At 32.1% G+C, this 25,114-nt stretch overlaps 1 protein-coding gene and 1 long non-coding RNA gene across 3 annotated transcripts in view; one reads left to right on the top strand and one right to left on the bottom strand.

Moving 5' to 3' along the window:
- The first annotated feature begins 3,410 nt into the window (after positions 1–3,410).
- On the top strand, positions 3,411–11,733 carry LOC143235563 (uncharacterized). Its single transcript, XR_013019292.1, has 2 exons — positions 3,411–3,645; positions 10,880–11,733. It is a non-coding gene; the product is annotated as an uncharacterized LOC143235563 (long non-coding RNA).
- Positions 11,734–13,445: 1,712 nt separating this feature from the next.
- The window catches only part of LOC143243305 (DNA polymerase epsilon subunit 3-like), a 79,100-nt gene continuing 67,431 nt past the window's right edge, over positions 13,446–25,114 (bottom strand). Inside the window, exons 1-5 of one of the 2 annotated variants that reach the window (XM_076487156.1) lie at positions 25,018–25,106; positions 23,244–23,315; positions 21,774–21,859; positions 18,752–18,870; positions 13,446–16,202 (exon numbers count right to left, since the gene is read on the bottom strand). In XM_076487156.1, the coding sequence (XP_076343271.1) occupies positions 16,045–16,202; positions 18,752–18,870; positions 21,774–21,859; positions 23,244–23,309 (429 nt within the window). In that variant the 5' untranslated portion in view covers positions 23,310–23,315; positions 25,018–25,106 and the 3' untranslated portion in view covers positions 13,446–16,044. Of the gene's footprint in view, positions 16,203–18,751; positions 18,871–21,773; positions 21,860–23,243; positions 23,316–25,017; positions 25,107–25,114 lie in introns of those variants that run through there. The other variant, XM_076487159.1, reaches the window with a different exon arrangement.

Below are 25,114 nucleotides of genomic sequence, written 5' to 3'. Positions count from 1 at the left end.
GTTTGGTAAAATTCCGCATTACATTGAATCAAGAAACGCAGTAATTTCCTTGGATGAAAAAAAATATTCCACAGTATCTCCCAATAGAACTTGTAAAAGACGACCTGGTAATTTGTCGTTTGTCATATGCAACAAGTTTTCACACTTAACTTTAATTTACTTTTATATATTTTGGCATCATTTTAATAACAGGTTATTAAACTAACGTTTTAGCAATAAAAAAGACTGCCTCTGGGCTTTTGATGTATACCTGCAATCCTTACTTCTTCGATTCGAATGTCTTCTCTACTGTTCGTCAAACATTAAGCTTAAATATTCATCAACCACAAATATCGTTAATGAACTTCTCGCTGTAATATTCTGCATCCTGAAGATTCACCTAAGTCTAATTGTTAATTAGTTAATTTTTAATAAGAATAAAATTCACGATCTTACCATAAACACTAAAATAATCTATTTGGAGTTCCATAATGAAAATTAATACACCTAAGAAAATAGGCCTTCTGATAATATGAGCAGTAACGGAGTTCGGGTTTTTAAACATATTTTAGATGTTTGCAAATCACTAATTTTCTCTGTTTTTAACGTTATTATTTATTTTAATATTACAAATATTTCATGTAAATATCTTATAAACATGCACCCACAACCAATTCAGTGGCCTTATGAACATGATTTATTTGAAAATAGTCATTCGAAGTTATGAATGAAGTACATAGTTTGAAAATGGAGTTTTCCATGATTTTTAATGCTTTTACAAAACTGTATTTCAACATAATTCAGAGATTATTTTTGAACTAGAAAAGATGACGAAGCCTGAAATTTGTGCTAAAAATCTACCGCATATTTATTTAAATAATGTTCAGAGAATTCTTTATCTCTTATCTTGATAAATATAATTAAAACCGCATAGGCGACAAAAAAACAAAACAAAGCTATAAGTTGAATAATCGTCAAGTTTTTATATGTTTTTTTAATCAAAAGAAAGATACGGCTAGCAGTAAATTGTACAGTTCACAGCAATTGTGTACACTTTACGACCTAACGGTACGATTTGACGAAGATCGCTAGCTGCTCAAAACGTTATCCTTCTGTTAATAAAATAAAATATAAAAACTTGATGATTGTTCGACCTATCAGTTAATTTTGTCACTTATCAGTCAGTTTAACTGTTATTGAACGAAACGCCTCTTGAGAGGCAAAATACAAATTTCAAATGTTATTTTTACGCACCTCTGATTTTGAAGCTGAAATGGTCAATGTGGAGAAAGGAATATAGAGAAAGAAAATCTATAGTTACACAATTTTTTATCGCAAATTCTAGGCCTATTAGAATTCAGAATTGTTTTTCGAATGAAGCGAGAAAAAATGACATAATGATAAAAAGCCTGCTCCAGACACATATTTGTTTTCTTAAAGTTCACTTGCTTAGTTTCATTTTCCTATGCATATAAAAATACTTTCAATGTCATACTAAAACTTCAATTAAAACGTCCTGACTTTATGAATATTTTCATGGTGAATTATTATACTTTTTTCCAAGCTTTTCTTTAAACTGACACCACTGTTGTTAAAGAATGAAATGACATGATGAATTTTTAATGTAATTTTTATGCAAAGCATATGTAAAGTGTGTGATAAAATTTTCTTAGTTTCATTTAGAAAAATCGCGTTGTTCAAATACTAAATCAGAAGAACTATTCTCATTTTTTTCAGTTTACTAATATGTTGTGTTTCAGAAGTCTCATGATAAAACTGATTTTAAATGTTTTTTGTAAGTCTCCCGTTTTTAGGTAATAAATTTCTGTTTATTATATTGTCAATACCGACAAACCACTTCAATTTGACTTTAGTCATAATAACCGTGTGGGCTTTATTTACTCTAATCTTTTGTAAACTAAATAACATATTGCTGTGTCACAGCTGTTTAAAACATCAATAAAATAATTTACCAAAAAGTAAAATTAGTTAACAATTACTACTTTTAAAAGCTATTTAAAAGAAAAGATACAAGGTTTAACTCAGATATCAGTTATATTTATTTTTCCGGTGACTTAGTGGTAAATCTAAAGTTTTGTGAAAAGCACAATTAAAACATTGGTTAAAATTTAAAACGTCTTCTGCAAACTTAGTGTGAAAATGGTCTGATAAAACTATTTCAGTCGTGAAAACGTGAAAAATAGTCATAGGTTTGCTCCACGTCCTTAGTTGGTCTCTCCTTGTCTCGGATTATTGGTGAAACCAATCTAACTCAGCGATTTTTAGTGAACTGAAATATAGTTTCTTTTTTTTATTTTGCTACATAATTTTTATTGTTTTTTAACGGCATAACTTTTTTTTTGATAAACTAGATTTTGTAAAATAGTATTTAGATAATATCAGTCCTAAAACGCCCAATAATAAATCGAATCACCAATACAACTAGGTATCAAATAGTAATAAATCGAATCTATAAAAGTTCGTCCATTATAATAAAGATTTTTAAAAACAATTATCTCTAACTAGGACAGCACTTCATCACCAATTCAACTAGGTATCAAATGAGACATTAATATTTTATCTGATGATTAAACCATCAGGGCACAGGAACAACTAATCAACGTTGAATCATCGCAGACGGCAAGCAACTGTTCTGAACATATTTATAAAAGATTTCAAACGGTGCAAATAATAATAAAACTTCTACCAATCTTGAGTGTTTTTTCTTCATTATTACTACTCTGTTTAGTATCAACTGAATTATATAGATTTCTAAAAGCTCATTTGGAACGTAGTTGCTCTTGCAACCATATCACCGCAGATGATTCAATACAGTTTATCTATATTTCGATGGTGGCGTTGCAGTCGATAACATCGGAAATGAATAATAATATGAATGTTTATAAAGCATTAACTGTGTTTAAAGTTCTGTAACGATATGTTCAGGTAAGTACCCTGTTTGTTTCGAAGTAGGAGGACGATATTTTTTCTTTCTTTCGTTTATTATTACCTGACGTTTGGAAATTAAAATATGATAAGACCCCCTTGTTTATCTGTGTAATCTACTTTAGAACTAGCAGCGACAGCTAGTTGGAACAAGTGCACTGAGCCATGTAGTTTTAAAGTACTTCCAGTGTAATTAGATGGAAACTCGCATAAACATGAGTACCTACCTACACACGATAATTTCGTGTAGGAGCTAATGCATGTTGCCAAATTTATTTTCTTTTTATTTAAAGTCAAGTATCGTATTGTGTACTCTTTTCTGTTCATTATATGGATAAATCATTTCATTGACTAATTGATTGACTGATTAGTTACTGATATTAGTTGAGTCATCGAGTAAGAAAGGTTGGCAAAAGCAACAATTTTTAGCATCTACAAGAAGAAACGCATAAAAACTTTTGATTGGTTCAAGAACATTACAAAATGCTTTTGATTGGTTAGAGATTTCGTTTTGTCACTGATCTTACCTTCTTCGACAACTACGCCCTCTTGAGATGCTTGTATAAATTGTAAAGACAACGCAATTCTCTTGCAAGAGCACTGGAAAAAATTTCCGACGGAAGCGCTGTTAAATCTGAAAAAAAAAAAGCTTACCGGGTATTCTCGACTTCTTCAAAAAAAATTTTGCCGAAAATTCTGTGTTAACACAACCAAACGTTGGTAAGTCTGTAAGTCTCTTTGACGAAAGTATAATTTTTCATACTGCGCTTTCTGCTTATGTCTATAATTGTCACGAAACTAGAAAATTATAAAAAATGTCTGGATATTTTAGAGTGTAAATATAAATTGTTATTATTTTTAAACTCATAACCACTTCTCTTAAAGTTTAACCTCCTTTCATACGTTGAAAGTTATGAGGCTTTATTACATAAAATAAGCTCACACTTTTCAAATATATCATTATAATAAATTATTATCTAAAAGGGTTATTAAACGAAACTATCATAGACTGTACTTACTCATTTATTTCGGGTTTCTATGCAAAGCTATACAAGGGCTAGCTGCGCTGCCTGTCACTAATTTCAAACCGTTGTTCAATAGTCGTTATTGCCTATATAATTGGACTAGTGAGAATGGTGAGTTTGATTGTCACTCTTATAACGCACCCATAATCACCTCAAAACGAGGAGCGCAATTTAGCCTCAACGAGAAGCAAACTATGATTCTTTGGATCCACAGTCTGGCAAGTTAACCATTTGGTCATGCTCGGCCCCATACATTACGTTTTAGTGCTATTTCAGAAAATTGTTTTTATAGTGTTAAAATAACATGATATTTTCATGATTCCTTGAAACGAATTAAATGCATTTTTATGAGCTTAAATTGCATTTATGTTGATATTATTTCAGTGAAATTAAAATCTCAATATAGATTAAATTGATGAAAATTTAGGAGGGTATAAGTCATAACTTGCATTTGAGCATCGTAATATTTTGGTTATTTTTTAATCGCGAATTTAAAGGAAGGGAAGTTACAATAGTAAGCGTTACTATACAGTTACACTCGAGCACCTCCAACGTTTCAATGTACTACTGTTTCGTCAAGCAGTTTCTTCTGTAAAACACGTGCTAGTTTCGGAGAAGCTGAATATCTAACAAACAACCGCTGTTTTCTCGACTCGGTTTCACTTAAAGTCAGGATCAAAATGTTACACGAATATCTACGCAATGCAACCACATCGTGATAAACATTTGAAAATAGGTTTAAACAAAGGTCAAATTCGCTCTAAGAGATAAGAAGTCAATGTTTCAGGAAGATGATACCGATGCAGACCATTTGGTCTAAATGGCGACCACTTAGTTCTTTGCCCATTTTTAGCCATTTCTTTGTATTTTCAGAATTCAAAGTAAAACTTCTTTAGCTGCCATGAAGTCACAAATAAAATGTTTTGTCATTGATTAAAGGCCCGGTATGGCCAGGCGGTTAAAGTGCTCACCTTGCAATTTCAAGGTTCCAGGCACCAATCCCTATCACACCAAACGTGCTCGTTTTTTCAGTTGTGGGGGCGTTATAACGAGACAGTCCATCCCACTATTCGTTGGTGAAAAAGTAGCACAAGAGTTTGCGGTGGGTGGTGATGACTAGCTGCCTTCCCTCTAGTCTCACACTGCTAAATTAGGGACGGCTAGCGCAGATAGCCCTCGTGTAGCTTTACGCAAAATTAAAAAATAAACCAACAAACACTGATTTAATATTTTTCATTGCGCCAACAAATAAGATATCCCAAGTTAACCATAGTTTACTTTCATTACAACTGAAATGAATGAAGTGTAAGTGAGTAATTACAGCTTATTTCATTCAGTACGTAAAAAGATGACGTATTTAATATAATTTATCTAAACATAACTCTTTAAGTTTAAATATTTTTAACTACTTACTCCCAAAAAGTTTTATGTTTTTTTGGGAAAGCTGCTATCGTGTTCTCAGTGACGGATTTTTCATGACCTCAGGATCGTGTCCATAAACGCCAAATGTGATTCATGAGTAACTCACTAGAGTTGTCGAATTACCAACCAAAATACTTTACAAGTCATTAGTGACAAGTTGAATATGAATGGTGATAAAAGTGGCTTGTGTCTTTTTATGAAATGACAGGTGGTTGACTTTACCAAAGGATTTATCTTTTGAAACAATAGTGTTGGGTAATATACATAATTTGAAACTTTTGATAATTAAACAAGTAATGTGTGATGTGTAACACAATTAAAGACAACCGTCGACACTGTATAAAACTTAAAAGAATATAAACCATTAGTAAGAAGTAATGTTATAAACTAGTAATATAATGTATTAACCTGAACTAATGATAATAACATAAGCTAGTTACATAAAGTAAAATGATTAGCTATTAGTATAAACTAGTGATATAAGATATTAATACGAACTAATATGTGGTTTCGTATAGCAAAGCTATGTCGTACTGTCCACTGAAGGGAATCGAACCCCCTGGTTTTAGCGTTATAAATCCGCAGACTTAACGTTGTACTAGCGGTGAGTTAAGATAAACTCATCGTATAAGTGAGTTACGTAAACTCGTGATATAAACGTGTTGCATAAAGTTCTATATTAACCACTATTTCTATTAATAAGCTTGTGTAATAGATAAATTAACTTGTAATATAAACTGATACTATATATTGTTAACATGATCTGATAATAGAAATATAAATTAACACTTCTTTAACAACTTCACCAACTGAAAAATGCTAATAGGTCGTATTACTGCTCACAGAGTGACTGTTTATAGTTAAATACAATATTACACGATGGGCTGTTTATACGTATCGAAACTCAGTTTTTAACGCTACAGGCATAAAGACTTCCCACTGAGCCACTTTGGAGCAACAGGGTGACTAATATACGACAACGACACATAACACATAATTTTCTCCTTCGATTTCCAAACGGCCCGGCATGGCCAGGTAGTTAAGGCATTCGACTCGCGCGTAATCCGAGGGTCGTGGGTTCGAATCCCCGTCGCACCAAACATGCTTGCCCTTTCAGCCGTGGGGACGTTATAAAGTCACGGTCAATCCCACTGTTCGTTGGTAAAAGAATAGCCAAAGAATTGACGGTGGGTGGTGATGACTAGCTATCTGCCCTCTAGTCTTACATTGCTAAATTAGGGACGGTTAGCGCAGATAACCCTGGTATAGCTTTGCACGAAATTCAAAACAAACCAAACCAATCGATTTCCAAACACACCAATGATGTCACAAAACCTGCTGAAGGTTTTATTTATTTACAGGTCAGACCAAAGTAAATCAAACGTGAAAAAAAAAGTTCTGTAAGCAAAACGAAGTGTGTTTGCTGTGCCCTGTTTATCCTATCGCATATCAAAATGTCACCCCTCCTTCTCACTTGTTCTTTTTTTAATCTTATTGGCTCATTCAGTATGAACATTTTACATAAGAGATATTTCACCTAATAACACCAGGAAAATATGTGAACCGTGTCACTTTCTAGAGCAGTGACTCACACGCATATTCAGGAGTTTAAGTGCTTTTCTTTATGAGCACTCGAATCTCGATGTGCATACATACTTATTTAATTCTCAAGCCATAGGTGTTTTTGTCAGAACTGTACCTTGATCCAAAAGCTTTCAATGGCTTGTTCAACCGAATACTAGCAGTATTGAGAACTTTCGGTTACCAAAATAGAGAAAACAAATTGTGGTGCTGAAATGTTTTGATAAGATAAATGGTTCTTGTTGACATATATTATTTTTATTACTTTGAGTTTACATATCTGTCTATCCAAACCTGATATGCCTTGATGGTTAGGGCACTCCACTCGTAATCTGATGGTCGTGGATTCAAATCCCTTCACCGAAGATGCTCGTTCTTTCAATTTTTAAGGCGTTATGATGTGACGGTTAGTTCCACTATTTGTTGGTAAAGGGTAGCTCAAGAGTTGGCGGTGAGGGTGTCGTTGACTTGTCACCTTTTTTCTGAGCTGTCATTTCTAAATTAGGGATGGTTGACACAGATAACCGCCATGTTTCTTTGAACGAAGAAACACACAGATTCGATTTATATAAAGCACACTCGTACTCATTTGTTTAATGTTTTCTTTTGTTTCATAGCAGGCATTGATTAGAGGAATAATTTCTTATGCCTATCCAGTAGTTAGTGTGCTGGACTGTGGATTTATGGTTCATGTTCCGTTATCGTTAACACATAGGCGTTCCAAAATGCATTATAAGAGTATCAGTCTAATTCCCCTATTCGATTTAACGAGAATAGTGTTACAGCAGGGATTGAACTGGGAACAAAATGTTTTAGGATTAGAAGTCCCCAAACTTACCGCTGAGCCATATACCCACATACATATATACTTATGCCCCCCAGTAGCACAGCGGTATGTCTGCAGACTCACACCCCTAAAAAACCAGGTTTCGATACCCGTGGTGGGCAGAGCACAGATAAGCTCATTGGGTCACTTTGTGCTTCATTCTAAGCAAACAACCAATAACTCCACACATTTATACATATACGAAAACTTTAAAGGAAATTCCAGTTACACAATTGAACACTGAAAAAGGAGACGTGAGATTACAGACTGAAAATATAAACATACCAAATGGCTCACTATAACAGTATTTTGTAAGGACATTATTAATGTCTATAACGTTAGGTTCGATTCTCCGTGATGGAAGAGCACAGATAGCCCTAAAAATAACAACTATTATTAATATAGATTATTATAATAAAATTTAATCGTAGAAAGTAGTAGATTTAAATAATTTATTTCATAAATACAAAACATAATGCTTTGGATACTTGTAGAAGGAAGTTGCAATTGTTATGAAACTCCAAAAATATTCCTCGCTTTTATTACCTAGTTAGTGCAAATTAATGTTTGTATGTGATACATGTACGTCAGTAAATTTGTTTGCTTCTTTTAAAGTAAAACCATATTGGACTATCATCTCTGTCCATTGAGGTGATTCAACCCCCGAATTTTAGGGTTGTAAGTCCTCCGTCAAATTGTAGTAAGAAAGCAGCTTATTATTTGTAATATTATACATAGTAAACCCATTAAACTAAGAATTTGTTTTGTTTTTGGAATTTTGCACAAAGATACTCGAGGGCTATCTGTGCTAGCCGTCCCTAATTTAGCAGTGTAAGACTAGAGGGAAGGCAGCTAGTCATCACCACCCACCGCCAACTCTTGGGCTACTCTTTTACCAACGAATAGTGGGATTGACCGTCACATTATACACCCCCACGACTGGTAGGGCGAGCATGTTTAGCGCGACGCGGACGCGAACCCGCGACCCTCGGATTACGAGTGGCATGCCTTACGCGCTCGGCCATGCCAGGCCCGTATTAAACTAAGAAAGAAAGACTTTTGATAACTTACTATGAGGCCTAACCTTCTGCTATAACGAATGTATTGTAAATGTTAGATTATTAGTATGAATTCCATGTGTTACTTTTGAAGTATATTATTAGACAAATCGTTCTTTGCTCTAACTAGTTTGTTACGTAGTTTAAAATCCATTTGATATATTTGTTGTTGTTGTTATTGTTTATTAGGGAATTTCCTATAGTCCAAACGCTCACGTCGATTTAATTTGTGGGGAAAATCTAAACGCTCACTCTTGTTAACAAAACAATATATATATTTTTATACAGAATAATAATAAATCTATTTGACAAATTTATTTTAACACACACTGCATCCACTGTGAACAACGTTTATTGTTCATTTGAAAAACGTAATATTTGTGCTTCCAACAGACGTCGATGCTGGTTTTGCCAAATTAAAGTTAAATCATTAATTTATACAATTTTTATTACAGATATTTATTTGAATTACAAAAATACGTAGGTTTTTGAGAAAACAGAAAAGAAATATATAGAAGACGACAGAAGTAACTTTATTTTCAAGTGCTGATGTTTCGCAACATTGGTATCAGAACATATATTGTACCATTGTCAGTACCAGTCGATCCATCTTTTGGAATCGTAAACAATTTCTGACAATTTCTATTGCTCATTTAAAGCTGTCGTTGATTTTTCATCACCGCCACTTCTATTTTTGCACACATATCAAAATACAGTTATCATAAAAGCTACAGAGACGACTTTTCTGTCAGAAACACTTTCCAAGTGTACGAAGTACCAGAAGAGCGAATGTATGTCACTTCTCTCTCTGTTTTGTGTTGTTGAAGAATAAAACGCCTTCTATTCTTTGCTTCTTCTTCTATAAAACAAGAGGGAATCCTCAATATCTGCTGTGGTTAAAATTCTATGAGGCATTGTGATGATTAATCCCATTATTCCCTGATAAAGAGTAGCCAAAAACTGACTGTAGGTGGTGTTACTCAGGTGCCTTCCCTTTTAGTCAATGACTTCAAAAATTGTGAAAATCTAACTCAAATAATCTTTGAGTAACTTTGCACAGAATTTAACAAAATACTCAAATTCAAAAGGTTATGTATTTATATTAAAGCCCCTCACTCCAGGACTTACTCACTGTGAGAAAAATGAATGAAAACAAAACAAAACAGAGTGGTAAAATTGTGCAAATTAGACTAAATAGTTATTTTTTCTCGCTAAATAGCTATTCACAAGCGTCAAAAATTAACTTTCCTATAAATATCACATTAAACAAATCAACCCTGTGTGATAAATAACAAAAATGAAAAAAACAGTTAAAAACGGATACACATTCTTAAAATTGTCATGATTCGAAAAACAAAATACATTAATTTTCTTCCGTATAGTTTTTCATTACATCAATATTTCCTCTGAATATGCTAAACTTTTTCGTTTAATTTCGTTCACAAAAAAAAGTTAACAAAACTGTTATTGACAGTTTAGTTTGGTTTGTTTTTAAGTTACGCCCAAAGCTAGATGAAGGCTATCTGTGCTATCCGTCCCCAACTTAGCAGTGATAAGACTAGAAGGAAGGGACTTAGTCAACAACACCCACTGTCAACACTTGGGCTACTCGTTTGGTTCGAATCCCCGTCACACCAAACATGCTCGCCCTTTTAGCCGTGGAGGCGTTATAATGTGACGGTCAATCCCACTATTCGTTGGTAAAAGAGTAGCCCAAGAGTTGGCGGTGGGTGGTGATGACTAGCTGCCTTCCCTTTGGTCTTACACTGCTAAATTATGGACGGCTAGCGCAGATAGCCCTCGTGTAGCTTTGCGTGAATCCAAAACAAACCAAACCACTGAATTATATGACCAGTATGACTTACAGGTTTAGCTAGCGCATGGTTTTATCTTTTATTATTTTCTGTACTTCACTTTTGCGATAACTTTTCTTTTAGTAAAGTTGATACATATATTTTTATAGTAAGTGTGAGCTCAGAAGAACCTAAACACTAGGCACGTACTCTTTGCAAATTGTATAAAGTGTTTTAATTATCCGTTAGGAATGAGGAATGTTATTCTGGCAGTGGCAGTCTTTCTGGGACTGGTGACCTATCTACACCCTAGATGTAATGGACATCCCATCCAGTTCTATCCTCAATTTCTGGTGGACCAGGTTCAATCAGGAAGAATTCTGGAAGTACCAGATACTTTTCCTGACCCGGCTACGGCAAATGTAGGTCGCATGTTCGAAGATCCACTGGCAATAAAAAGAGCTTTGATGTTATTTTCTCAGCCCTCGAAACATCACCACGAATCGGAAAATGAGAGAGAAAATTTAAACCGAAAGATCGGAGGCTTCCTGCGATGGGGCTGAATATTTTCTTAAATTTTAAAACCACCGACCAAGTTAACTCTGTTTTAGGTACCGATACAAGTCAGAGAAATACATTTAATTACAAAACCTTATTCGGCGTTCTCTGATGCGTTAAAAGAAATTATTTAAATATTATACTATAATAACTATTTCATACTGGTTGAAAATAAACTATATTTATATTAAATGCCTTTAACGTTTTAAAAACCGTACATTTTTGAGCTGACAGTTAAGTTTTACAATAAAAAAACAACACAACGTGATAACTGACTTCAACGCTACAGGGATAGTAAAGTTGGCTTGGTCTAACTTTTATTTGTAACTTTAATGTTAATTCGTATTTTGTCCTCCAAACTATTTGTTTGTGTTATGCTGTTAATTATTATATTTCTGTTATATAAGCAGTATAAGTAGAATATCTCTCATTAAGACTAACATAATTTTAAACCCTTCGAATGATATCATGAATATATAGCTGATAGATATTGTCAAGTGCGTTACATTACAGTGTTTGATGTAATAAAAAAGCTAGCACCATAATTGAGTTATATTTGACATCAGTAGCTCTTGGTTTACAAAACAACAAGTTAACCCATTTCCTTTAAAGACACTAAACACTGGTATTAATTTTATGTCATATTTAAAAAAATATATGTTTAGCGTAAGGAAAGTTTCAGCATATTGTTACATAATATTGAAAACCGTGATTATGAGAAAACCCACTTGTAGAGAAAATTATATATGTAAAAACGGCTGGTATGGATAGAGAAAGCACTACCAAGAGAAGCGAACAACGTTTCGACCTTCTTCGGTCATCGTCACAAATAAAGAAAGGGTTGCTGACTGATAGCTGAAAACATGTTTGAAGGCAGTTCTGTAATTGAGTGTAGGAATGTAGAGGGCGTGCTTAGATGTCGGATATATTTATTAATATAGGTATAAAGGTGTTCCTTTATATTGGTTTATTTTGGGCTTGAGTTGTATAAATAAGGCTTCTTTGATTTTGCGTTTGTTTACATTTGTTCCCTACTTAGTATCTGGGTATTTTCTATGGTTATGTTGTATTTATTTGTTTTCCAGTGTTCAAAAATCTGTGAAGATGTTTTTTTTTAATGTGCTTTGAATATGGTTTCCATTTTCTACTTGTTTCTCCAATATAGAAGTCGTGGCAGTTCTCACATTGTATTTGATAAATAATGTTGGTGTGGTGTTGGTCAGTGTAGTTTTTACATAGTATAGACCTTAGTTTTGTGCCTGGTTTTTGAATTTGGTATTAACTGGAATGTTATATTTTGTTACTCGTTTTTGCCAAATGTTGGTTATTTTTCTGTTGATGTTGGGAATATATGGTATGCAGAAATATATGGTTTCCTGATTTTTTAAATCGTGGGGTATATTTACTTTTGTTAGTTGATTTTGCTTTTTGTCTAGATGTGTGCGTATAATGTTTTCTACGGTTTGTAGTGGAAACTTGTTCATGTTGATGAAGTATTGTTTTATTTTGTCTAACTCGTCGTTAATTTTATCTGGTGAGCATAGTTTTATGGCTGTGTTTATTTGGTTTCTTAATGTGTTGAGTTTTTGTTTTGTTTCATGTGCTGAGTCCCAAGGAAGGTATAGTCCAGTAAGAGCGATTTTTCGGTGGATTTCTGTTTTAAATTGTGTATCGGTTCTTGTAATTTTGAGGTTAAGAAATGATATTTAATTGCTTTAATACTGTTCACATGTGAAGTTAATGTTGGGATGTATAGAGTTAATGTGATTGAAAAAATTAAGTGTGTGTTCTGTAGATGTGGATCCTGCAATTGTGTCGTCTACGTATCGTGGTGGATGTAATGCTGTGTTAATTGCTTGCATTTCAACTTTTGTCATAAAAATCAAATAAACACAACATAACCATAGAAAACACCCAAATACTAAATAAAGAAACAAACCTAAACAAACCGCAAAATTAAAGAACCCTTAGTTATACAATAACTCAAGCCCAAAATAAACCAATACAAAGTAACACCTTTATACCTATATTAATAAATATATCCAACATCTAAGCACGCCCTCTACATTCCTACACTCAATTACACAACCGCTTTTAAACATGTGGTCATCTAATGGCCAGTAACTCTTTCTTTCTTTGTGAACCTGACGATGACCGAAAAAGGTCGAAACGTTGTTCGCTCCTCTAGATAATGCTTTCTCTATTCATACTAGCCGTTTTCCATATATAATATGGAAAACAATTCTATAAAAGAATAGCACACAATATAATATTTATTTCCAATCTGTACTTATATAATAAACTGTAGAAAAAGCTTCGTTTCATACCTCTACAGATAGAATTAACACTTTGCTTTTTATCCATGACGTGAAAAACGGCCACAAACTTTCTTAAAAAATTGAATTTTCTATTATCAACCTAGCGGATTAACATAGCTAAAAATAGCCATTCTCTGTAATTTGTTGCCCAAGAAGAAATTTTTCGTTTCATATCAAAACCTCTCTCCCCACTTAGGAAACGCTATAATGGATCTTGTTTAAGCTTCAAACAGGCCTTTGATTAAAGTTTGAAACATCAACATTAAATATAATTAACTTATGCAGTAGCTGTTTCAAAGAGAAAACGATTTTTTATCTTTACAATTTTTATTTGACAATGTGTGTTTTTCGTATAGCAAAGCCACAAAGGGCTATCTGCTCAGCCCACCGAGGGGAATCGAACCCCTGATTTTAGCGTTGTAAATCAGGAGACATACCGCTGTACTAGCGGTGGACCTTATTTGACAATGCTTCAGTAGTATTTTTTCCGACATTAGCGATGAATTCTTGTTCTTCTTAACTGTAATGTGTAACACATTTGGTTAGTTATATATAAGTGGAGGTTTAATATGGAATTAGCTGCTAAGCAACTTTTAAACACAACGAAAATTTCACGTTTTTGTAGCATAGTAATTCCTACGGTACAAAATGTTGATACAAACAAAACATTAAAATCATTGATATTAATAGCAAAACAAGTTACTTCTTCTGTCATATCAATCAATATGATTTGATTTCTACAAAACAGATTTCTTGTGATAATGTTACATTCAGAAATTTTCAATCTAGAGTATAAAACAAACAGGCATCAAATGATTGCTGTTTTATGTATATTTACAGTACAATGTTTCTGAGAAAAATTACAAATGAAATGAAAATTAGCTTTCTTTTAGTGGCATTTCAAGCAAGTGCTTTTCTATACGACTGATTTGAATTTCTCGCAAAGATACTTGAGGGCTACCTGCCCTAACAGTTCTTAATTTAGCCGTGATGGTCTAGATGGAAGACGGTTACTAAACACCACCAGCTCTTGAGTTACTCTTTCACCAACAAGTAGTGAGATTGATCACACGTTATAATGCTCCTACAGCTAAAAATTTGAGCATGTTCAGATTGTGAGTTGAGGATGCAACCAGGCCCTCTTAGGCCTAATATTTATGATGTCACATGAAGTTTAATACTGAAATAATACTCTTAACTACAGTTTCATATTTTTCAAAAAATGTAATCCCTGCTAAGGAGGACAACAATCACATCCTGAACCGAAAAAAAATACTAATTTACATATATAAAAATAATGCAAGGGAATTTTGCTAAAATTAACTATAATCAATCCTTAAGGGTTTCTTTTTTATTTCAAAGGATCAAGAAGCTAAAAGTATATGAAATAATTACAAGTTACGACTTCATTAAATATTTATAGCTTAAAATAAACAATTTACACACACACACACCTACATACATATAAATATAAAGTTAGATGGAACAGTACATATCAGAAGTAGATTCTGATATTGCTTTGTAGGAAGAGTGATGCCATTAAAAATTAATCACTTCTAAGAAAGAAACTTGACAGTTCTTTCCAACAAAAAGGTACTTGTACAATCAGATTGTAAGTGTGCTCCCTTGTACATAAAGTCATTTGAAATCAAAGGAATATGGAAAATAAGATAATCCAGAAAAAAACCTGAAAGAAGATGTATCCTAGTCTAGATATATAAAGTGCAATGTCTTGTAATAGGTAAAGATACAGAAATACAAAGTTCAGTTGCAAAAGCTGTCTATGTGTCACAGGCAATAGTACACAACATAATTAAGAAGAATCTCTATCTGGAAAAGTGATGTAAGTTGTACTTACAACATATATATTCAGCAATTACAAAACCAAGCAACTGGAAAATGAAACAGGTATCCATGCTCTTCCATACAAAGATATGCCAGTCAAGCTGCCATATGCAGTGCCTATGGATTTCTGTGCAATCTGACTGTTAAAATGGGTGCCACTTGGGAAGTACTGTTCTTGTATGCTAGAGTATGGAAAGCATGCAGAGAGGGATGGTGCATTTTTGACATGACAACTTTGCAATTTTTCCTTTTTACTCAAAATATGCTGCAAGACTATTGTAAAGGTGCACAGCAGTCAGATAGAACTAGACCAGACCTACTGACATGATGAGACTCTAAAAATTGTTTTCACATACTGTACTCAACCTCTTCTATGTATATATTAAATATGTAACTCACATGTTCTATTTTATTTTATGATCTTAGTGTCAACATTTAAAAAAGTGTCATTTTAATATTAACTATGTCTTATTATCTAATTACATTTTAATATTAACTACAATTCACTGACTCTGACACACAGGTTTTTTTACATAAAATGCCTTTAGCATTTATCTATTGAAACTGTAGACAGATTTTCAAATAACGTTTTAATATTTTTTTTTTACAAATTGTTTTGTTTTCTAATGTAAATTTTTGGAGGATGGATAATGCATTATTGTGATGCCTTTACAGCTTATAAGATGAATTATTTCAATTTCCATCAGAATTCTGATTGTCTTCATTTAAATCATCATCCTCTTCCATTTCTTGTTCACCACCACCTTCCACATCAGGTTTATCAGATTCAGGCTTTTTTCTTTTGCCCTTTCCACCCAATTCATTCTTTTTAGCCTTTTCTTTTCTAAAAGCTATATGGATAAGGAAATAAAAACTGTAACGTCTTTCTTTATAGACACAACCAATTCATTTAACAGCAGATATACTGGCAGAGTTCAAAACACCATATGTTCAACACACTAAGAAAACAACAACTTATTTTTTATTCAAAAACATCTGTCACAGAAATAAATCTTTTATCTTTATTAAGAATGAGACGTTATTATTAACAATCATAATTCGTGTAAGCTTAAGTGAACTAAATTATAATATTCTATCTATAATTTTATAAGAAGAAAAAAAAGAGTATATATTAAATAATAGAATATTAGAATTTTCAGATTCAAAAATACACATGAAATTGTTAACTAAATGGGCTACTGGTTAAGTTTGAAAAAACGAACAAACTAAAAAGTGAAATAGTAACAATTAAGTTTATCTAACTGAATAATTAACTTACAGTTAAAGGTCAAGAAAGATGAAAATATGAAATATTATGAATATTTCACTATATGTTTCTTAAAAATATAGAAAAAAAAAACAATTGGGATCCATCTGTGGACAACTATAAAATATTTAGGAGCTACGAAAGTTCAAGATCAAACCTACTGAATCTTGAATATTCTTTCCATATGTACATGGTTACTTTGGGTACACATTGTTGGTACCTTTATTATGGTAATTAAACAGACTGATAAACAATTATTCATAACACAAGCAATCTAAAGTACTTACTGTAAGGTTTTAGCAAGAAGATATTATGCACAGATGTTAAACAAAAGATCTCAACTAGTTCTATGTCTGTCGTATCCCAGTCGACCTGATGAGCCCTGGTATTGAGCAAAAGGACTCATCAGAACTGGATGCAGCAATTATGGCATGGTTGGTATATTATACACTCTTCCTTCTTTCACTGAGTCTTTATAGTGAATTGTAAGTATCCTATATGGTCAGCTAGGTATAATCATTAAATAGTTCTTATTCAGTTTTGTTAATTTTACATGCTTTCTAAAGACAGTCTCCGATAACTCATCAGGTCAGACAAGATCATATAATAAAATAAAATATTACTAAAATAATGTGGTGTGGACTACACAAAAGATGAAAGATAAATGAATTACTCTACATTCTCTAACTGAAAACACCTCTAGTCAACCTAGCAGAGAAATCAGTGAAATACTGACACTCTCTTGAAACTACTAAAATAAATTTTTCAAGTCCTTAACCCTTAAATGGTGGCCATCATCAACTGATGCTGCAACCTACAACATTCCTGCTGTTTAAGGGTTAATAATGAAAATCAAGGATGTGTGGATAGCAGATCAACCTTTTTAACACGAAGATTCAGATTTGAATCCTGGTCACTTATACCCTACACAGTCCTTCTTAGGACTTTCCAGAAATAAGAAGCAGGTGAGTAGCTGAACCATAGAGCATAAATGTATTAATTGGTATTTAGTAATAATAACAAAATAAAGTAACTAATTTATAACTAGACTCATATGATCATATAGGCTACTAACCCTAATATGGTGGTAAATAAAAATTGCAACTTTCAATACATTTACAGAATTTCAGTGAAACAATTCATAACTGTTACCTCGTAAATGGCTTCTTGGAGCAAGTTTGGTAATTTTATAAAATTAAAATCTGTCAATTATTATATGTAGTTAAATGTCAGAAGTTTGACAGACAGATGGCACTGTTTTTTAGTGCTTTGATAAAAATTATCAATCAAGACAGATTTTCTTCAGATAACACAAGAAACAATCTAAACAATTTCTAAATCTTCTTTAGATCATTAGATATAGTTCAATGTTTATGAGCTAGACATCTCACCCTTTATTATCTTAACAAAGTTGAACAAACACTGCAGTTTTATCTATTTAAATAAAATACCAATTCATTGCAGACACCAACTGAGAAACAAACCGATCTAATGCCATTAATGTTTGAAAATTAATCAAAAGGCTCAAAAATGGTAAGAGTAAATAACCAGCCAAAATACTGAGAACTTTGCAAAATATCAAACCAAAAATCTTCTAAAACTAACACTTTTTGTAATCAGAAGCAAGGAACTCATTCCACATGTAATTCTAGAAATTCAGTTTATAAAAAAAAATAGGCAGAGAAAAACCCATAACTATACAAACATGTTTGTTTAACTCAAACAGCTTTGGCAGAGATTAATATATTTAAGCATATACAAGGTTTCAGTAAAACCAGAATACAATTTTCTGATGTTAATCTTACTACATTAATGAAGCTTCAATAACTGTTTTGGCCATATATTTTGTAGCTAATTACAACATACAAAATAGAAGTAAAACATCTAGGTTATCTTACAAATTATAAAGGTTTCAGTACCAAACTACAGCTAAGTTTTGATGTACTTGTATGAAAATGTGGCTATCTAATTTTTGAGTATAATTGAACGTGTAAATGTAGACCTTAGGTGACTGAAAAAAAAAAAGACATCTACTCAGAAGTATAATAATGTTTATATTTTTCTCTAAATTAACTAATTATGAAAAAGCTTTACAACATCTGGCTAAGTGATAACTTATATATTACCATTTACCTTCTAAACTTTCCTGTAACGGTTCCAGAAATTTTTCAAACTCCATATCTTGAATTGCAGTTAACACATCATTTCCTGAAAGTGTTTTTCTTTTGGCTTTAAGTGCAAAGTTGTTAGCACTGAAAAATTTAAAATGTACAACTTGACATCTTCACACAATTACTTTCAAACTACTAGTTCTATTGTAAAAGAACACAATACCATTTCTAGTAGTAAGAGAACAAAAGATAACAGTAAACAAACAGTCAGTAATTTTGATTTTACATAAACTAGCTTTAACAGATTCATGTGACTTCATCAACCTACACAAAGATATGCGAGACTGAGGAGAACAGACGAATGTATCGAAACAAGTTTCTTCTGTAACAGGACTTCTTACAGTGTTATAGTTTTTTTAAATTCTTTACTGAATCTATGTTTGTTGTATGTTAGGAGGTCCATGTTTGATCTTTGTATAAATGAAAAACAAAACTACCTGTGGTAAGAAAACAAATTAGCATATTGACACCCACACAACCCAGCAGTGAGTCATGATAGTCTTCCAGTAAGACTCGTACGACCCACAGGTGAGTCGTGATCTAATTTCTTTTTAAAGGGCCACTTATTGGCTGGGACAAAGGTTACATGCACACTCTTCCTAAAAAAGTAACTGTAACATGACAAGATGGTCCCTGTTAAATACAAGTATTCATTTTCAACTTAACACCGTAGTAATACATGATTTTTAAAACTATCTTATTACTTTTAAGTTTTATAATGAGTTAATTTTTAGTTTTGGGTAAAAACTCACATTAACACATGCTTTGTACACAGATAACAAACAATGGCAAGGTACTTGTAATTAAAAGGATGGGTTATTAAGTTTGTAGTATATGTCTTCATCTACTATTAAAGTTTGACAATAACCAAACAATTGTGACTTTTTTGCCCTTTTTCAACTTGGATTTTGAAGTCAAATACACAACATAGACCCAAGAACATTTGTCAACTTGTAATGCAATAACTATAAAGAAAATAATTTGAATTCTGTGTGGCCATTTTTGTTTAACTATTTGTGATCATAACCCTTGAAATATTTTTTGATCATTTACATTTATTACAAAAACAACAAACAGTAATGCAAAGGAAAAACACGAAAAGTGAAACTGCACGAACAAAGTTTTTAATTGTCGATTTTTTTGTACAATGTGTACTTTACCATAATCATGTTAAGCAATTTCAATCATATCTTGCAGTATTCAGTCCACAATGTACTTCCCCAAGCAAGAATTTAAAAACTCTATTAATTGACTAACTTTTGTAAATGAATTATTTAACTTTAACTTCCATAAGCCCTTTTGCATTTTGCTTAACTAGAGCCAAATTTCTGTCACTTTCTAAAGAACAAATAAACAATCTGTCTGATTCCTTTAGCATAAAAACTAGTTATTTCTTTTAATAAAAAAGACCTGTGAACAGTACAGAAAAATCATCTACATGTGGTTATCTCACAAGAATACCTAGAAACAACCTTTTGTAGGGTTAGTATTTCATGACAAGACATTAATACGGTCACATCTTAGTATTATTTAGAAATAAACATGAATACAAAGTTGGCAGTGAGTTTTTTTTTCCATCTCTATATTTTCATACTACCTGATATGTTGCTATATGCACATGCCACAGAAAAAAAAATCCACATATGTATATTGCACTTCTGCCTTCACACTTCCAGTATTAATATGAATCCTGCTGAGTTAACTTCACTATTAACACACGTTTTTTTTTTATTTCACACAAATTACACAGTATTCATTTCTACAACTTCTTTGCCAATCAGGTTTGTTTGTTTTTCTGTAGCATTTTTTTTTGTAGTTGAGCATAAAGTTACATAATGGACCATCTGTACTCTTCCCAATGAGGGTATTGAAACCCAGTATTTAATAATATACACCCTTAGTCTTACCACTGAGCCACCACAAATGTTTCAAATATTTTTAAACTGAATCTTAACCATTTCATTGTTAAATTCATTTTTGGGCCAATTCCCAAAAAGTGTCAATAATCCACTAAAAAAATAAAATATAAATTTGATTCTTTGTATTACTTTTTCAATATTGAAAGACACTGTATATGTTACATCTGACAGAAATATTCCTTGAAAACTGTATTTGATAGTAAAAAATAATGATTTAAACAAAAAACTAGAGGAAAAATTATATGAAAAGTGTTCTCTAGTAACTGGTATATATGGTATCAATAAGAGGTCATTATAAAATATAAAACAAATTATTTAAACAACAGCCAAGCTATAAGATATTCTTTTATACATTCTATACATGTTCCTGTAAATCAGTGATGTCGAGAAAACCCACTTGTAGAGAAAAATATATATGTAGAAACAACTCGTTTGGGTTCTGTGATGATGACCTAAGAAGGTCGAAACATTGTTCGCTCCTCTATGTAAAAAAATTTTCTCAACCCAAACGAGCTATTTCTACATATATATGTTCCTGTAAAGTTGGCACTTTTGTAATGAGATATACAAAATCATCCATGTTTCATGGCATAGAACACAGATGTCAGCACACACACACAGGTATGACAACTATTTCAAGCACAGGGGGATATTACTGCACCTTGCAGTAGGTGAAAACTACTTTTGGTGGCCTTAGGGTAAATTAGAATTTTGCAGTCATTGGTCATATATGTTTATTTAGACATCTCCAAATTATGCAGAAAGGGATTAAATTGATGGATCATAGATTACACACTTTTGATTTTTTGTTGTCTTACAAGTGACTTAAATCATAAGTGAATGCTGATAAAAGATGCAAGTATATATGTAACTTGTACATATTACTCAGATGTAAATCAGAATAGATACACAATCCAATAAAACAGTACTGCTTTCTAAAAAAAAAATTACCTTTGTTGATTTTTAATATAATTATTAACATCTTCAATTTTATTATCTTATCAACAACTACTTACACATGTTTAAGTTATAAACTATCTATTTCAAATAATATTTTATACTTACGAAGAGGTTGCATACAAAACAAAAATACTAGCAGCTTTTGAGAAGGCAGATCTTGCTTCCTTTGAAATATTTACCCCATCTGGTAGCTGGAATGTACAAAATCAAATTCATTATTTATATAAAATATATTACAAAATACCACTGAAACAACTCTGTTAAAATTATTTTGCTCTCACAATAAAAGTTAATCAGTTGAAGAAATTCAAAACACTCGTCCTGAATAAATATTGTCTTACAGAACTAGGAATTTGTAATCACATACAGGAATGTAACTCATGAACAGTGATTACTTGGCAGGGTGATGTATATATTTTATAAAATTCATGTAACCTAAGAAGTTTGTATGAACATTTTCTGTGATGTTTCTGTAGTCCATACATAATACAGGGTTACAAAAAGGGAAGTTTCCTGCATCCAGTAAAGTTTGTGAGAGGTTCTACTTGCCCAGTTTCCTGTGAAAGCCTGAACTTCAAGTACCAATTCTTGTTACCAATGGTACTACATTTACGAGAAAAATATCTTCCTACTGCCTGAGTTTTTTTGACAGGAATAACTTTTTGGACTCCATGTTGTTCCACATATAATATTCCTAAAAATCATTGTACTCCACAGATATATACAATCAACAGTTTTCTCTAACAGGACCTAACACAAACACATTGTACACAGCTTCACGACATTTACAGTTATATCAACTTTTAAATTAAATAACACCAAAATCGGCTATAAACATCAAACTGTTTTATCTGTGTAACAATCAACCACTGTGAGTATATTCAAAAAATGTTTTTCTGAGTGGAAGTTTTCACATGATAAAAACAAGACAGGCTGTACTGTGGCAACTCTCTCTGTTAACAGTATTCATAGGAATATTTAATAGTTATGTTCATTTTTTAAAATATTTTATTATCATATACCTTTTTTTTTTATTAGGATTATTTTGCATTCTTGACTTATATGTGTAAGACTAATTTATATTTCTTAACCTGGCCAAATCTCATGAGGTAATACAGGGATTACACTTGAAAATATCATTAACAGTGCAGGTACCTACCTAACTTAGGTTAGCTGAGTTCATAAATTAATGTGATATAAACTTAATATTTTGATCCTAAGTCTCGATCTCTCTGTACTGCCTCTTCACACCATCAACACCCATAACATCTCTGTCATCACCACCACTGAAAAAGAAGACTCTCATTCTGCCTTATTTAATCTCCTTCATAGCTTTTTCTCAAAAATTTCCTGTCAATGTTTCCAAACACAATTTTGGCTGCTGCACCAAATTATTCTTGTGTGTGAGGATGAATGGAAACAACTATTCTTGAGTATCACAGTTGGGTAGAACAGACCATCACCATATTTTTTCTTCCTTCAAACTAAATTCCTGCCACCTTTATTTATTTTTTTAAAGTTCCTTTGAGGTCTACTTACATAACAATAAAAGTTTTCCCAATTTGCTATACTTACCGCTTCTTTTACAATCCTTGTTATTACACTGTTTGGAAGGTTAAAATCCTCTGTTCGTTCTGCCATTTACTACTAAACATAAAGATAAAATTAATCAGTAAATAATATTCTTTCCTTTGAGGTAATTAAGGTGTTTCTGGCACTTAAAAAAAACAAACTTGGCTGAAAAAACAGTTATTTATGGAAAACTTGAATTAAATTTATTTTGTAACATATATATTGACCAAAATGTAACACTATTTATCACTTTGTTTTTAGAATGCAAATATCTACTAGACTAAAATTATGGTTAAAGGTCTCGATTCTTAAGTTCTTTTTTACCAAATGTAGTTAAATATATGTTTAAAATAATACCAAGAGTGACAGAGACAACAAACAATTCTACTTCTGTATCTCAGAATGGCTGATATAAGTACTAACACTTTTATTGATAAGGAGAGAACAACATTTCGACCTTCCTAGGTCATCTTCAGGTTAAGAGAGAGTTTGAATGTGACTGTTGACAGACACATCTTAGGGACAAGAGTATAAACAGGTACCAGATTGTAGGGAGAATTGCAGGGGGATGTTAGATTATTAATTAATATAGGTATAAAGGTGTTCCTTTATACTGGTTTAATTTTGGTTTAGTTGCTGTATCATTTACACAGACCAAATCATATGAAGTCTATTCACAGACTTTTTAAATTTCATTTAGAAGACAATAAGAGGTCCTGGATTTTAAATCCAGTCTCTTTTTTACTTATTGAGTTATTGGTTTTTTCCTTAATATTTAAACCTAAATTGACATATCCCTAAATTATTCTCTAACATTACTGTTGTACATGAATTAAGACAAGAGGCATAAAAACAATGTACTCTATCTACTGGTTTTTGTGTTTCCTAGGACCTAGATTATGAATTCACTCACTGTTTTTCAATTTTACATGCCAAAAGCTAAAATTTGTAAAAACAATGTTGGTTGATAAAAAGAGTTTTGCTTTGAAAGATGATTGCCATTTTATTCCATTTGGTTTTTGACCCAACAACCCCCCTCAAAAGACGGAAAGCATTGTTAAGATATCAAACCAGTTTACCTAATAATCTATTTTTCTTCTTTTTGAAACACATGACAAAATCATGTTAATTACATATTTTCCCTAAATTACACATTACTCTTCTTAATATTAGTCCATTATGGATTCAAGACTTCGAATAGACAGATTAAAAGGAATACGCTTGAGTGGAGTACCATCTTTAGGTAACATGTTTTTATCAAATATTTAGTGCCCACCGAGTTAATTCAATGCAAACAAATTAAGTATATCCGATGATGCCAATTCACGATGAAACCGTAAAAGTAATACTATAAGACTTCAAAAATACTAAATTTTTCAGTGATATTATTGACAGAGTACCGCGTTTGATTTACATATTTTTGTGTGAAAAAACACAGACATGGAAATCAATATCAGAAAATCTACTAAGAATAGTAAGATTTTAAAATGTTCGATATTCGAAAAGAATGGTTAGTAATGGTACTATAACAACAACAAAAAAATATATTATTCAGGTAAATATCTCAATTTCAAAATGAATAGGGCTACGTCCAACATGTAGGCAAGTTTTCATATGTACGGAAATAACATTATTATTAATATAATTAATATGCATTTTTTTACTCAATACTGTGATATTAATATTAATGAAAATTAATGTCAGCATAAATAACTCTCTTTGAGTTTGAACCTTGAGTGCTAGTCATTAAATCAAACAATCATAGAAATACAGTTACATGATAAATATATCTTCTAGACACTTAATCAAAAAGCCGTAAAAGTTGCATTTACTTTCAAGTAATACAAAAATAAAACGCACAACGACATGGAAAA

This window comes from Tachypleus tridentatus, chromosome 2, assembly GCF_004210375.1.
Source record: "Tachypleus tridentatus isolate NWPU-2018 chromosome 2, ASM421037v1, whole genome shotgun sequence".
NCBI classification, from domain to species: domain Eukaryota; kingdom Metazoa; phylum Arthropoda; class Merostomata; order Xiphosura; family Limulidae; genus Tachypleus; species Tachypleus tridentatus.
The sequence above is the reverse complement of the archived record's forward strand: the minus strand, read 5'-3'. Positions and strand labels throughout refer to the sequence as shown.